Genomic DNA, 12,737 nt, shown 5'->3' with positions numbered 1-12,737 from the left:
TAATAATTTGATTTAATCAACAAATCTAAAATAATTATTGATAAAGAGGGACCGGGCCATGTTTATTTACCGAGAGGAAGAAGAGGATGAGGATGAAGAGGAGGCGACGTCACCCTATCTCAGCGTGTGTCTCTGCCTTTGTACGCTGTATTTAAAAGTTTAACTTTACATTAGATAGAAAACATAAATGTATAAATCTGAATAACGTAACACAACAACAACATAATAAATAAATATAATTAATAATAATAACAACACACGTCATGGAACTTATATACTGTTGAAAGTTAAATTCAATTTAGAATATAATATAAATATATATATATATATTATATACACATACACACACTTATACATTTAGAAAGTAATATTTATATTGTGCATTTTATGAATTTGCGTCTGAGAGACTGCAACAACAGAACCGGACACAAACTAACTGAACTACTAAAACACAAACAAAGAGTCAAAAACAAACACCTTTCTGAATAACATCTCTCCAAACGGGCCCAGTCGGACTATTAAAACACATTTATTTAGTTGTAGCTGTTGCAGGTTGTGTCTGTGGTTGTTTGTACACACAGACACACACAGGATCGAATCCCAGTGTGGGCGCAGGGCGGCGGTAGCGGCACCAGTCTGAACCAGAACTGTACGGGGAAGGCAGGGGGGAAGGAAAGCCTTGAACATCGGGCTAACAAGAAGATAAAGGAGAAAACTGGAACGCTACCACGGATTTCTTGTGGGACAAGCGCACAGGCCTCGCTGCGAAAACGGTAGTGTATCACCCGGGCCGCTGCGTGCCGTTAAGTGAGCCAACAATCGTGCCAAACGGGTTTTATAGCACGGCTGCTTGACGAACGTAACGTTAGCCAGGCTAAGATGGCGGCCGAATTATTTACATTCGCTAATGCTGCTAGCAGAGGCTGCTAACAAGCCCGTACGTCGTTAGTTTAGCTGGCAGGTTTGAGTTTTGGGGCTGTTTTCGCCGTGAGTGTGTTGGTGTTTAAAGACGGCGGAAAGTAATGAGTGAGACTGCTTCATGTCGTAAGTGCGTATTGAGATGAACACCGTTAATGTCAGTGTTACTGGCGCTTCGTCTTAAATGGAAGGAGAAAAAAAAAAACACAGCAGCTCGTAGAAGCGTTTTATGAACTTGCAGAGCTGTTGTGTTATGAATCTAGTGTTAGGTTGGTTACCGCGCAGGCAGCTCACCAACCTAACAAACGCGTAGTCGTGTATTTATAGCGCTGCAGTCAATGTGTGCATTGTTTACAGTCGTCTAAAGCAACACTGTGTTGACGCTAAACCAGTGGTGGGTTTTTAATATCGGGTCGTGCAACAGGGTTATTAAAATGCATCCGCGCATTTGATCCAGGGCCCGCTTCAACAGTTGTCTGTCTCTAGCTTTGTTCTGCCCTTATTTATAAACTGCACAGCTTTATCTTGATGCTTGTGGAAGTGTTGACCCGTGTGTGTTTCAAATGGAGGCCTCCAAACACTTTCTGCAAAGGCAAAGTTAACTTTAAACATTACATTACAGTCAAATATGTGCAAAAACAACAAAAAAAATCCAGTTACTTGCTTATTTAATTCATCTTAGATCAAATGTTCATTTTCATTGTCATAATCAGAAATACTTTGATCCCCAGGGGAAGATTTGTCTGTTAGTTGCTCAAGGTGTTCATACAATGTTAAAGAATATAAATAATAATATTACAATAAATATATATTAAAAAATGGATATCTAGGTGTATACATGTAAGTAAAAAATACAATAAGAGCCTAAGTATGTACCTTTTTATAATAATATATAGACAGAAGTAAATGTATGTCACAGTGTGTGACTGGCAGAAATGGAATAAGCAATAGTGCAGCTGTCCCACTGAAAAACCGGTTCAGGAGTAATTATAAATTCAACAACCATTTAAAGAACTTTAAAGCACATTTATGCCAGAGATTTTTTGTTATTGTTTAAATTCTGATGAATGTTTAATTTGCCCCACTAGATGCCTCACACCAGACGGTACTCGTCTTCGGACAGAGACAGTCGAAGCAGCTACCAAGACCGTTACAGAGACCGAGACAGAGGGCGAAGACACCGGCACAGAAGATCGCCTACGTACTCCTCCAGCAGTGACAGAGACCGAGACCGAGACAGAAGAGGGCGGGGACACAGACAGGAAGGAAGCTATGCACGCTCAAGGAGGTACGTTTGTGTGTGAAGTGAAATTTGTTTGGTTTGTCCTGCTGAACATTTATTTTATGGTACCAATTCTGTAAATCTTCTTTTTAGGTTTGGTTGCTTATCAGCCTTCAGGTTTCAGTGTATGCCTATCTCCTCTCATTCAGTCGTAGCTATGACAATCGCTCTACGGAGCACCGGCCGTTTGACCGAAGATACTGCGAGGGATACAGACGCTTGGATCAGAGCCGAGATCGAGACCGCGACAGAGAACGGGAGCCACACGGAGCAGCTGAAAGTTACTACCCACGCGACTTCTCCCCAAACTTGTACGACTACCGACGTGGCCGCGAGAGGGAGCGCGAGCGGGACGAGTCGTACCGGCGGAAAGGCAGCAGGCGTAAGCACAAACGAAGGCGGCGTAGAACCAGGTCCTATAGCCCATCCTCCTCGGTGAGTACAGCCAGACCTGAGATTGTGTTTTAACTCTCCTCATCCTTCTCCTTCCATCTCTGTCTCTTCCACTCAGCTCTTTCTGTCTCTGTCTTTCTCTAACCATTTCTTCCTCACAGCTCCTAGAATTGGTAAGTAGCACAATCTTTATGATTTGTTTTTGTTCCGTAAGAAGGGTTTTGTTTTGTTTTTTGTTTAAGTGGCTTTTGCTCAAATTGGCATTTCTTTTTGGCAGAGCATTTTCATTTTTATGCAAACTTTTTCTGTAGTTCATTGATAATCAACCACTAATTCTTGCTGCTGTTCAGATACACACCCATCACAGCTTTCTTAACTCTTCCTTTTGAAAGCCTAGTTACACCTGGTCACACATAATTCAGTGTCTGTGGCCCTACCTTTTTGTTAAAATGTAATTTTGTATGTTGTCTATGTTCTTTTGGAAAAGGCCCAAATGCCTGAAGAAATAGTTGGTTGGCCACGTGTTAACTTTAGTGCAGATAGGCTGAAAAAAGTGAAAATGTTCTACCAAACACCACGCAAAAGTTAGATTTAAATTGAATGCAGATTTTTGTTAGAATTTATCGGCATTTAAGATGTCTTATATTTGTTAAAATGCATTTTTTTGTGTGTGTTATGTTTAACCACACCTATGTATTAAGTAGTATAAATTGAAGTGAGCAGGGGGTTACATTTGACTTAGTATATATATATGTTGGGGGATATCTTTAAATATTTCCTGCTTGATTACATAGGGTCCTCTCATTTTATTTTCCATCTTGCTTAATCTGAAAAGTCAGCCTGATAAGTTTTGAATTAGCCATATTATTGTCTTAACTGGTTTTTGCGTTGATGAATGGATATGCCAGTTGCTTCCTTGTTTGTAAGCAGCTGTGGTTTAAAGATAGAGGGGGGAGAGGAGCAGAGGACAACATGTGATCTTTGACTTGTTCCCTTGCACTATATTCCTATCGTTATATATTTCCTTCACGTGGTGTCATGCGTGAATCGCCCCATGACCACCAAACCCACCTACAACCACTACATCAACTACCACCGACACCACCCTCCTCCTCCCTCCTCGTCTACCTGTGCCGCCTGATGCCGTGGCTGCGGTTGCCCTTGAAAACCCCCTGTTCCCTCCGGTCGTGTCGTGACCTTCTGATGGTGGTTTGGGTGTGAAAACAGCGGAGCAACAGCCGGACACGGGCACTGAGTGTGAGGGACGACGAGGAAGGGCACCTGATCTGTCGGAGTGGGGACGTCCTGCAAGAGAGATGTACTCACTGCCACTACTCTATCGTAACCCTTCTCCATATGAGTATTAAGCATAGAGCATTTACATGACATGGGAGTGCCTGATGATGATGATGATGATGATGATGAGTCCTTGCTAGAATGCTCTTCGCTCTAGCTGAAATAGCAGGGTGGATTGCAAGAATGTTGGAGATTTTGAGAGGGACTTTAGATACCTTCTCCATTTTGTTCTAGGATTTTAAACTGTGGAGCATTTTCTATGTTTCACAGGTTACTTGACTTTCCTAAACATAGAATCCCATTTGCAGCTGTTTGTCTCTGTTGCGTTTCAGATTTAAAAACTCAGTTACAGTTCTAAATCTGTAATTTAAGATAGCTATTTTCCACTATGAGGGTTTCAGGGAATGTCTTTTTATTATTTTACTAGAAATCTAACATGCACATCACCTATTTAGTCTTTTTTTTTTTTTTTTTAAAGCACAACTCACACACATATAGACACTTTATATTAACCCATTTGTCATTTTCAGAATCATGCGTCCAGTTTTACACATTACCCCCCCGTGTCCTTTTGGGCAAAGACACCCACGTCTTAAAAGGATGTGGCCTTATTTTTGATGGCTGCAAATTAGTCATCAGTGGAAGGGAGCGCTTTATATTTGCCCCCTTATTTTCTTCACATGCATCTTAGTGCTACAGTTTGCATTCAGTTATCAGATTACCTCAAAGTGTTTCAAGCCTGCCAGATTAAATAGGCAGTCATTTGAAAAGGGGATGGGCGCTAGAATTGATCCGCCTGTCTTCACTTTTGTATTTTGTATTCCTGCTGAAGTCCACATGTCTAACGCTCCTGTTCTTTCTTTCCCTGCTGTCCCCCTCTCTTCCTTTTCTCTCTGCGTTGTGTTGCAGATGAGATTGTCAGCACTTTGGGGGAAGGCACCTTTGGGAGGGTGATGCAGTGCATTGACCACCGCAGGTGTGTGTCAGTTAACACAGAAAAACAACAGCTGTCAGCCTCTGGTGTCTTATTTTTCCAAGACCACCAGTAGGGAATACCTGCTCACGGTGCTTGGTTTGTAGAGAGCAGTGTTTGTGTCACGCCTCTCCGGGGTTAGCCCCAAGACAAATGAGATTAAGAGAAGGGTATTAACATCTACCGTTACTATTGTTAACTACCCTTGTTGCTGTTACCAGTGGCTGTTTTAAATTTAAACACTACTCCATCAGATTGTACACAGCTTCAGAGGTGCTGTTTTGTTTTTCCTGCTGCCTTTGTTGATCACATAGTGCAGTTAAGTATGTGACACTTAAAGGTTGTGACTTATCATTTTTCTCACCATATAACGAACATTGAGTTCACAGACTTTGCTATCATAGTCATGTTATCAAGTGTTGTGTTTTTACTGTAAACTAAATTTAAATGTCACGTTCGTGTCTGCAGTTCAGTTCCTTTGTGGGAACTGTGAACTTTACATACAAATCTTATGCATGCTGTGTGCTTCATTACCTCTGTTTTTGGCTTCATACTATTTTATGTTTCACAGGGGAGGAGCCCATGTTGCTCTGAAGATTATCAAGAATGTGGAGAAATACAAGGAAGCAGCTCGCTTGGAGATCAATGTATTGGAGAAGATTAATGAAAAGGACCCTGATAACAAATTGTGAGTATAGTGGTGCTGCAATTGAATTTTGTATCAACTTACGTTAACTAGTTAAACTAATGAAAGTATGTTTGGCAAAAGCCTCCCTGGAAGCTTTCATTTACTAGATTAGTCTCTGTAAAAGTGTTTGATTTGGCTGTTGCCTTATTAAAGTGGCATTTGCATATATCACCGACTACATCACTGACAGATCTCCTGTATCCTGTTTATCTCGCAGCCTTTGTGTACAGATGTATGATTGGTTTGACTACCATGGTCACATGTGTATCTCGTTTGAGCTACTTGCTCTCAGCACCTTCGACTTTCTAAAGGAAAACAACTACCTGCCCTACTCAATTGGTCAGGTCAGACACATGGCCTACCAAATCTGCCTCGCTGTAAAATGTAAGTTTTTACCTTTTGTGTGATTTGAGTTTTTTGTCTTAGTGTCCCTAAAATGAGTGTAGTTTTCCAACAAATGCACCATCACATAATGTTTATTCATCAGTTGTCTACAATTTGTTTGAGTGGCTGTTGTTTGTGGTGGACAGCCTGTAGCCACATGGGGGCATTATAGCACCAAAGGCCAAGCGGAAGAGTATGTCTATTAACGTTTTTCTGTTCTCATTTATTTATTTTTATTTATGACACTGTATATTATCATCATCCTCATTATAGGTTGTAGCATGCCTCATCTAATCTGAAAGGAATTAAGATCAGTACACAGCGAGATTAGAAGCTGGATTGCGTAAAGTAGTTTAAAGATCAACATGTAATAATTGAAGACTCAATAACCAATTTACTCCTGTTGTTTCTCTGTAGTTCTCCATGACAATAAGCTGACACACACAGACCTGAAGCCTGAGAATATCCTCTTTGTAAACTCAGACTTCACAATGTCCTTCAATGTAGAGAAGGTAAGATGTAGTAGAATACACACCCAACCCTGCAGTTTGACCCAAAAAAAAGAAACATGCACAATACTTTGGTGATTTAAAGATCAACAGCTCTAAAGAGTACTTTTCTTTCTTGCAGAAGCGAGAAGAGCGGACGGTTAAGAGCACGGCTGTACGAGTGGTGGACTTTGGCAGTGCCACTTTTGATCATGAGCACCACAGCACGATTGTGTCCACGCGGCATTACCGTGCTCCTGAGGTCATACTAGGTGAGGATGCCTATTAGCTTTTGGCCGTAAATTAATTAAAACACAACTTATCAGAAGGGATTTTTCAATTATTTCCACCTATCAGAGTTCCAGCCAAATAAGGTCCAGACATTCAACAGGGAACTCAGTTTGGAGATAAACACTTGTGACTTTTTCACATGGCACAACTCAGTTGTTGTTCCTACTTTGCTCTCTAGACCTCTTTTACCTGCAAAAAGCACTTTAAGGTGCCTTGTTCTGCAGGAAATTCTGATTCAGGTCAATTCACATATATAATCACAATAACACGACACAGTACTACTGCAAGTCACTGATGGGGAGCAGTAGGTGTCGAGATCAATTTTGGCCAGTTAATGTTAGGAGTACAAATTAACACTAGTTTTAGTCTATGGATTATTGCTCTCTATAGTTCTAATCTTTTCTTGGAAACACATGGTATTTATGCCATAGACTGGATAGCCCTATGTAGATAAAATGCTGAGTAAAGTTTGTGATGTCAGCTTGGAGTAGTCTCCACATATGACACCTTTTTCTAGTTGTTTTAATTTATTGCATGTTTTCGTCCCTCAGAGCTGGGCTGGAGCCATCCCTGTGACGTGTGGAGCATTGGCTGTATCCTGTTTGAGTACTACCTGGGCTTCACCTTGTTTCAGGTACAGTGGCACCTACTGTTCTCAGCAGGCTGCAGTCAGGACCTTGGCCTCAGTCAGATCTTATTCTAATCGTTTTATTTGTCTATCTAATTTATGTAGCCTGTATCTCACCAGTGAACAACAGTGAAACATTTACATGTACATAGCACGTTATGTTAATTTGATAGGAATTACCTCTTGGTATTAGTTGTGAGCTCTGACTGTCTGTTTGACACTGTATGTAAGGTTAAACCATGATTGTCTTTTGGATCAGTCTTTCCCTTTCCCTTGTGCTGTTTCAGTGTTAAACACTGTTATTAGTTTTCTTTTATCAGTACATGACGAGCACAAACAATGTCTCCCACCCCCCACCCCACTTTCCCAGACCCTTCCCAATAGCACCGAAATGGGACATAAAACTGACAATAGTGTCTAAAACAAAGTAGCAGTACCAAAATAAATATCCCAAAAAAAAATTCTCATTGCCATTCTTGTGTCAGAGGTGATGCTTACACGTATCACTTTTAAGAAAATGCAGGGTTTGTGTGCTGTTTCTTGCTGAGTCATGGTTGTCGAACTGCTATTTCTTCCAGACTCATGACAACAGGGAGCATCTGGCCATGATGGAGAGAATCCTGGGACCAGTGCCCTCTCGGATGATTCGTAAGACGAGGTGAGTAAAGAGAACACACACTAAATATATACATTTTTATATAGAAACCAACATTCGCACACATCTCACGCTGATCTCTGTACCCTCCTAGGAAGCAGAAGTATTTCTATCGTGGCCGTCTGGACTGGGATGAAAGCTCTTCAGCAGGGAAATACGTCAGAGAAAACTGCAAACCCTTACGGGTAAGAGGGCTGGATGGGAAGAGGAATAAATATGATCATAAACAGCTGAAAGAACAAAAGTGTATTTTGTTTCGTATTGATGTTCCCCCCCCTTGACAGTCTCTCAGTATTCCTCTTAATCTTTCTTTTTTCCCCTTCTCCATTCTCCTTTCTCCCTGTCAGCGGTACTTATTGTCGGAGGCGGAGGAACACCACCAGTTGTTTGACCTCATTGAAAGCATGTTGGAGTACGAGCCCTCCAAGAGGCTGGTGCTGGCCGACTCCCTCAAACACCCGTTCTTTGATAACGGGGGCAGTGGCGAGGCAGCGGGCAGCAAGAACTGGGAGGGCAACCGGGACATCAGCCGGTGACCCGCGAGCCTCCAAAGACTGAATAACAGAGGATATCAAGTCTTTCATATGTGGAGCAGGTGAACTGTTGAATAAATCGGGGCTTCAGATGTTCTGTCGTTTGTCATTAAAGCATGGACACCATAACTTCTTGCTCCTCCACCCTGCCCCCTCCGACATCCACCTCTGCAGCCACAAGAGGCATGTTCCTGCAGCAGAGAGACCAAAATAATCAACAAAAGACTGGAAAGGAGTCAAAATGAATCTTTTCTAGCAGCCACAGCCTCAAAAGTAGCCCTCTATGCAGCTCCTGTCTTCCTTTTGACTTCGGAACCACCTTCTTCTCTTCCATCCGTCCATCTATTGTTTTCATCAGCATGTAAAGAAAGTAATTCACCTTTCTAAGGAAATAAGCACTACAAAATCAGTTATACAGTAACTCAGTTTTGTAGAAGAAATGTCTTCCGATTCTGAAGTCGAAGGAAAGGGTAAAAAGGAGATAGAGCTGTATATGCAGCGCAAGTCCTCACCCTCATAATTCTAAACGTGGAGTCATGCAAGATATTCTATTACGCTACCATCAGATCATTCAGATTGAATATCACATTTCTGTGGAAATTACTAATATCTCCAGCAGAGACAAGTGTCTCAAGTTTTTGTTGACGTTTTTGTTAAGTGAGCACTTGCATTGCATATGGTTTTTTTTTTTTTATATGTATAAAAGGATTATCCCTTATATGGAGACTCTTGCCCTTAATATTCGGTCGTTAGACCTGTTATTATTCGCCAATGAGATGATAATGGTGATGGACACTCCACACAAAGGCATCGGGCCTGTCTTATTGATAGATATGTTTATGTTATGCAATGCTTTCTGGGTGTGTGAGTGTGAGAGTGTGTGTGTGTGTAGGGGTGGGATGGTGTGGGTGACACGTTCATCTTAATGTTTTTCTCAGTGGCTTCTTAGTAGTTCAGCATTAGTCATGGGAGCATTCTGACATACTTTTAAAACACAAAAAAGATAAACTGCCTTGTCCATGTGTGATATGGTCAGACCTGAAGTCTCTCCATTGAGGTTAAGCACACAGCTCGTGGTGGTTGCCAATGAGCCACACACAACTCCTGTTGACAGTATTTATTTTAAGTTCCAATAGGTCATAGTCTCCACCCCCCACCTGTACATGACTTGTTTTTTTTGTATGAAATTAAAGCGTATAAAACTGTATATATGTATTATTGTGTAGAATTAAAGTTAAGTCCTCCTTGCCAAAGGCTTATGGTGCTCTCAGTATCAGTTTCGGCCTCTGGTAGCAAAAGGGAGGCGTTCTGTCTTTAAATACCATTACTGTGTCTGAGTCCATCTCTTCCCTCACTGATTAATGCCACTGCTGGATGATGTGCAAAAACATCAGAGGGGTGTCTGAAATGTGTAAGTGAAGGCTGAACGTGTTTGCATTGTTCTATTTAAAGTTAACTGCTTACTTGCTCTTTCCTCGTTGCTTCTCTAGACAGTAGCTCAGTTTAAGTTTTGATTGTAGAACAACTTTTCCTCTAGGCAGTCATGTACAGGTATTGCATGCTTCCTATTACCCTTCAAGTGTTGCTAGTTACATTTTCTTGGGAACTAATCTCTTTTATTTCCTAAGCTCAGCTGTCACCTGTCGAGACAGGAAGAGAGGGAACCACCGAAGATCTGCTGCAACAGGTGTAATGAAGCTTCGTCACGTAAGCTTCCCCCATCTGTCCGTAACATTGCTTTATTAACCTCATGCACTGTCCCCATTTTTCTCACCTCACTTCTGTCCTGTGAATGAATAGATCTACACCCAAAAATGTAACTCAATCCCTGTCACACAACATAACTCAAGACTAAAACATAATCCAGGCAGTTAAAATAGTGCTTAAATTGACACACGCAGATGCTTGGACCCTTCCCCCCCCGGAGGTTAGAGGCTTGGGTCACATAGGTCAGTTGCCCACTTTGCTTGGTTGGTAATTCAACCTTGATCCCATCCTGTCACATGGTCAGAGAAAATGATATATGTGCAGATATCATGAGTAATAAGGTTGTTGTTTGACGACTTATACATTCCAGGTCAGAAAATGTCAGTGCTTAGAAGAATTTCTGTATTTTTGTTGTAAATTTAAAATTCGCAAATATAAATTTGAAGTTATTAATATTGGAATATGTTAAGAATCCAGTTTTTTATTTCAAATTGTTGCCTCCTGAAGCAACAAGTAATTTGTGCAAGTGCAGATGGATTTGGAGTCTTAGCCCCTCTAGACCTTTCTGAGTTCAGTGAGTGAGTGAATTGATGAATGAAATGAGTCATTCAACTTTGTGACTCAGGGGCTTAATGGCTCCAGTCAGTGAAGCTGTTTTCCTGTCTTGAAATCGTCCCTGCGTCACAGAAAAACGTCACCTTCCACCTTACACGCTCCATCTGTCTGACCTCCTTTCTCACCAACTATATCACCAAATTATCTCATCAGCTGTAACTTTTCCAGGCGTTTCCTACTGAAAATGAGAATGTGACCTTGTTTTAACAAAGTACAGCCAGACTATTTGAAGTCTGGCTGTAACTGTATGTCTACATTGGCTATTTCAGTTGTCAGGTGTAAACAAGCAGCTGTTTTCCTGTGCAGGGTTGTTTGGAACTGCTCTGTTGTTAATGGGATTAACTCTTATGTTCAGCTAATCCTGTTTGAGGTCATCAGTCAAATCTCCATAAGAGCAGACAGTGACAGAGCAGAGCTGCATACAGGTACACAAACTGAAGGACTGGAAGCGATGCAACAAATGGACTCTATCTTTTCCAGATTTACTATCAGCTGATTGTGTCTATAGAAGATAACACACAGGTGAGTCCCATTATTTCTTTACTACTGCCAGTATATTATGTCTATTTGCACTTTTAAAATGTGACAGCCTTAGAAACAAGTGTGTAGAAGACTACAGGTTAACTTAAAATTTTGTTTTAATTTAGGTAGATGTGTTCAGGTGCCTTTTCTGAAAAGAAGGCAATAATAAGACAATAATGCTGTTAATAAAAGCTGATATTCTTAGTTGACATAATTGTTCTGCTTTGTATTTGCAGATAAAAGCCTCATTCCTGGTGTAAATTAAAAGAAGAAGAACGCTGACTTTTGTCCTAAGAGTCAAGACATCGGTGTATTATACTGTATGCTCTCACAGACCCCCGGAACCTGATTCACCACAGACAACACCAGCACGAGACAACTCTTAGAAATGGATTCTCTCATGTCACTGGGTGCTCCCCTGAAGCAGTTCACCAGCTGCGTGTCTGGAAAATCCGCCGCTGCCACCAAAATGGGGAACAAGAAAAGCCAATCTGTCCGCCGGAGCAGCTTCACCCGCAGGAAGAGCGTCAGCAGGAGGAGAAGCCTTCCTTGCAACAGCCAGAAAGTCCCAGACTCCTGGCTCAGAATGTACCAGGATGAACTGAAAAGAGAAAGGTAAGGTGGCGCATAAGATCTGAACATATCATGGGAAATAATCAAATCTGATGTTTTTGTACAGTCAGCTCTAAAACAGGCATTCCAGTCTCTTATAGTGATATGAATTTGTTTTCCAATAAGAAATGAAAGTATCCAGTTACTGTCTCATTATCCAGCTGAGACTTTTGGCCAGACTGTATTGGCTTAGTGAGGATAAGGCTGTTCCTCACATGAATAAGCTGCTTGCCCATGTGCAGTGCCTAATGTAGCTTCTGTGGTGTTTGCCAAAGGAAACGGCAGCAAGCCGTGGTCGCGAAGAAGAACGCAGAGAGGACGGTCAAAAGAACTCACTTCAGGAGCCACCACTGCCTCCCACGGGTAAGTGAGCAGTAAAATCAAAGTAACAACATAAATGTGTGGATTTTTTTGTTGTTGTTGCTTGTCCACATATAACAATCTTCACCCTCTTTCCCACGTTCAGCAGAAAACTGCCTCCAGAAAACGAGCCCCAGTGAAGGACGATTCCTTCTTCGGAGCCTTCCAAGGCCTCAGTCTGGATGGACTGATGGGAAGTGGTAATGGATCTCCTGCCATGTCTGCTTCTGCAGGTGGAGGAGATCAGTGCAAAGTCATGTGACACCCAACACTTAAAGGACAAATTGGACTATTTAAGTGATCCTCTTGAGCAAGACTTGAAGGATGAAAGGGCTCGTGGAGAGAAGGATGAGTAGAGTTGAAAATAAAACAGGCTCACGCAGCCTTAGAAC

The 12,737-nt window shown here is 41.6% G+C and overlaps 2 protein-coding genes across 5 annotated transcripts; both read left to right on the top strand.

The window, feature by feature from the left end:
• Nucleotides 1-615: 615 nt before the first annotated feature.
• On the top strand, nucleotides 616-9,853 carry clk2a (CDC-like kinase 2a). 2 transcript variants are annotated; one of them, XM_035681055.1, is made up of 13 exons: nucleotides 616-773; nucleotides 2,007-2,206; nucleotides 2,350-2,635; nucleotides 3,821-3,911; nucleotides 4,799-4,865; nucleotides 5,434-5,550; nucleotides 5,768-5,934; nucleotides 6,352-6,446; nucleotides 6,565-6,694; nucleotides 7,265-7,347; nucleotides 7,920-7,999; nucleotides 8,091-8,181; nucleotides 8,344-9,853. In XM_035681055.1, the coding sequence occupies exons 2-13, from the start codon at nucleotides 2,007-2,009 to the stop codon at nucleotides 8,530-8,532; spliced, it is 1,596 nt and encodes a 531-aa protein (XP_035536948.1). In that variant the 5' UTR covers nucleotides 616-773; the 3' UTR covers nucleotides 8,533-9,853. The 2 variants fall into 2 exon arrangements, with proteins under 2 accessions (XP_035536948.1, XP_035536949.1); XM_035681056.1 differs by lacking the exons at nucleotides 616-773; nucleotides 2,007-2,206; nucleotides 3,821-3,911 and having other exon boundaries at nucleotides 2,527-2,635.
• On the top strand, nucleotides 8,762-12,737 carry si:ch211-81a5.8 (uncharacterized protein LOC560648 homolog; the record flags this gene model as incomplete). 3 transcript variants are annotated; one of them, XM_035681060.1, is given in 6 exon segments in its annotated part: nucleotides 8,762-8,899; nucleotides 10,163-10,236; nucleotides 11,207-11,373; nucleotides 11,610-11,988; nucleotides 12,261-12,348; nucleotides 12,455-12,737. In XM_035681060.1, coding segments are annotated over 3 exon segments (468 nt in total). In that variant the 5' UTR covers nucleotides 8,762-8,899; nucleotides 10,163-10,236; nucleotides 11,207-11,373; nucleotides 11,610-11,761.

This window comes from Morone saxatilis, unplaced genomic scaffold (assembly GCF_004916995.1).
Source record: "Morone saxatilis isolate NCDOM2014 unplaced genomic scaffold, NCSU_SB_2.0 Contig9, whole genome shotgun sequence".
Classification (NCBI taxonomy): Eukaryota; Metazoa; Chordata; class Actinopteri; family Moronidae; genus Morone; species Morone saxatilis.
This window is presented reverse-complemented; position numbering and strand designations above follow the sequence as displayed.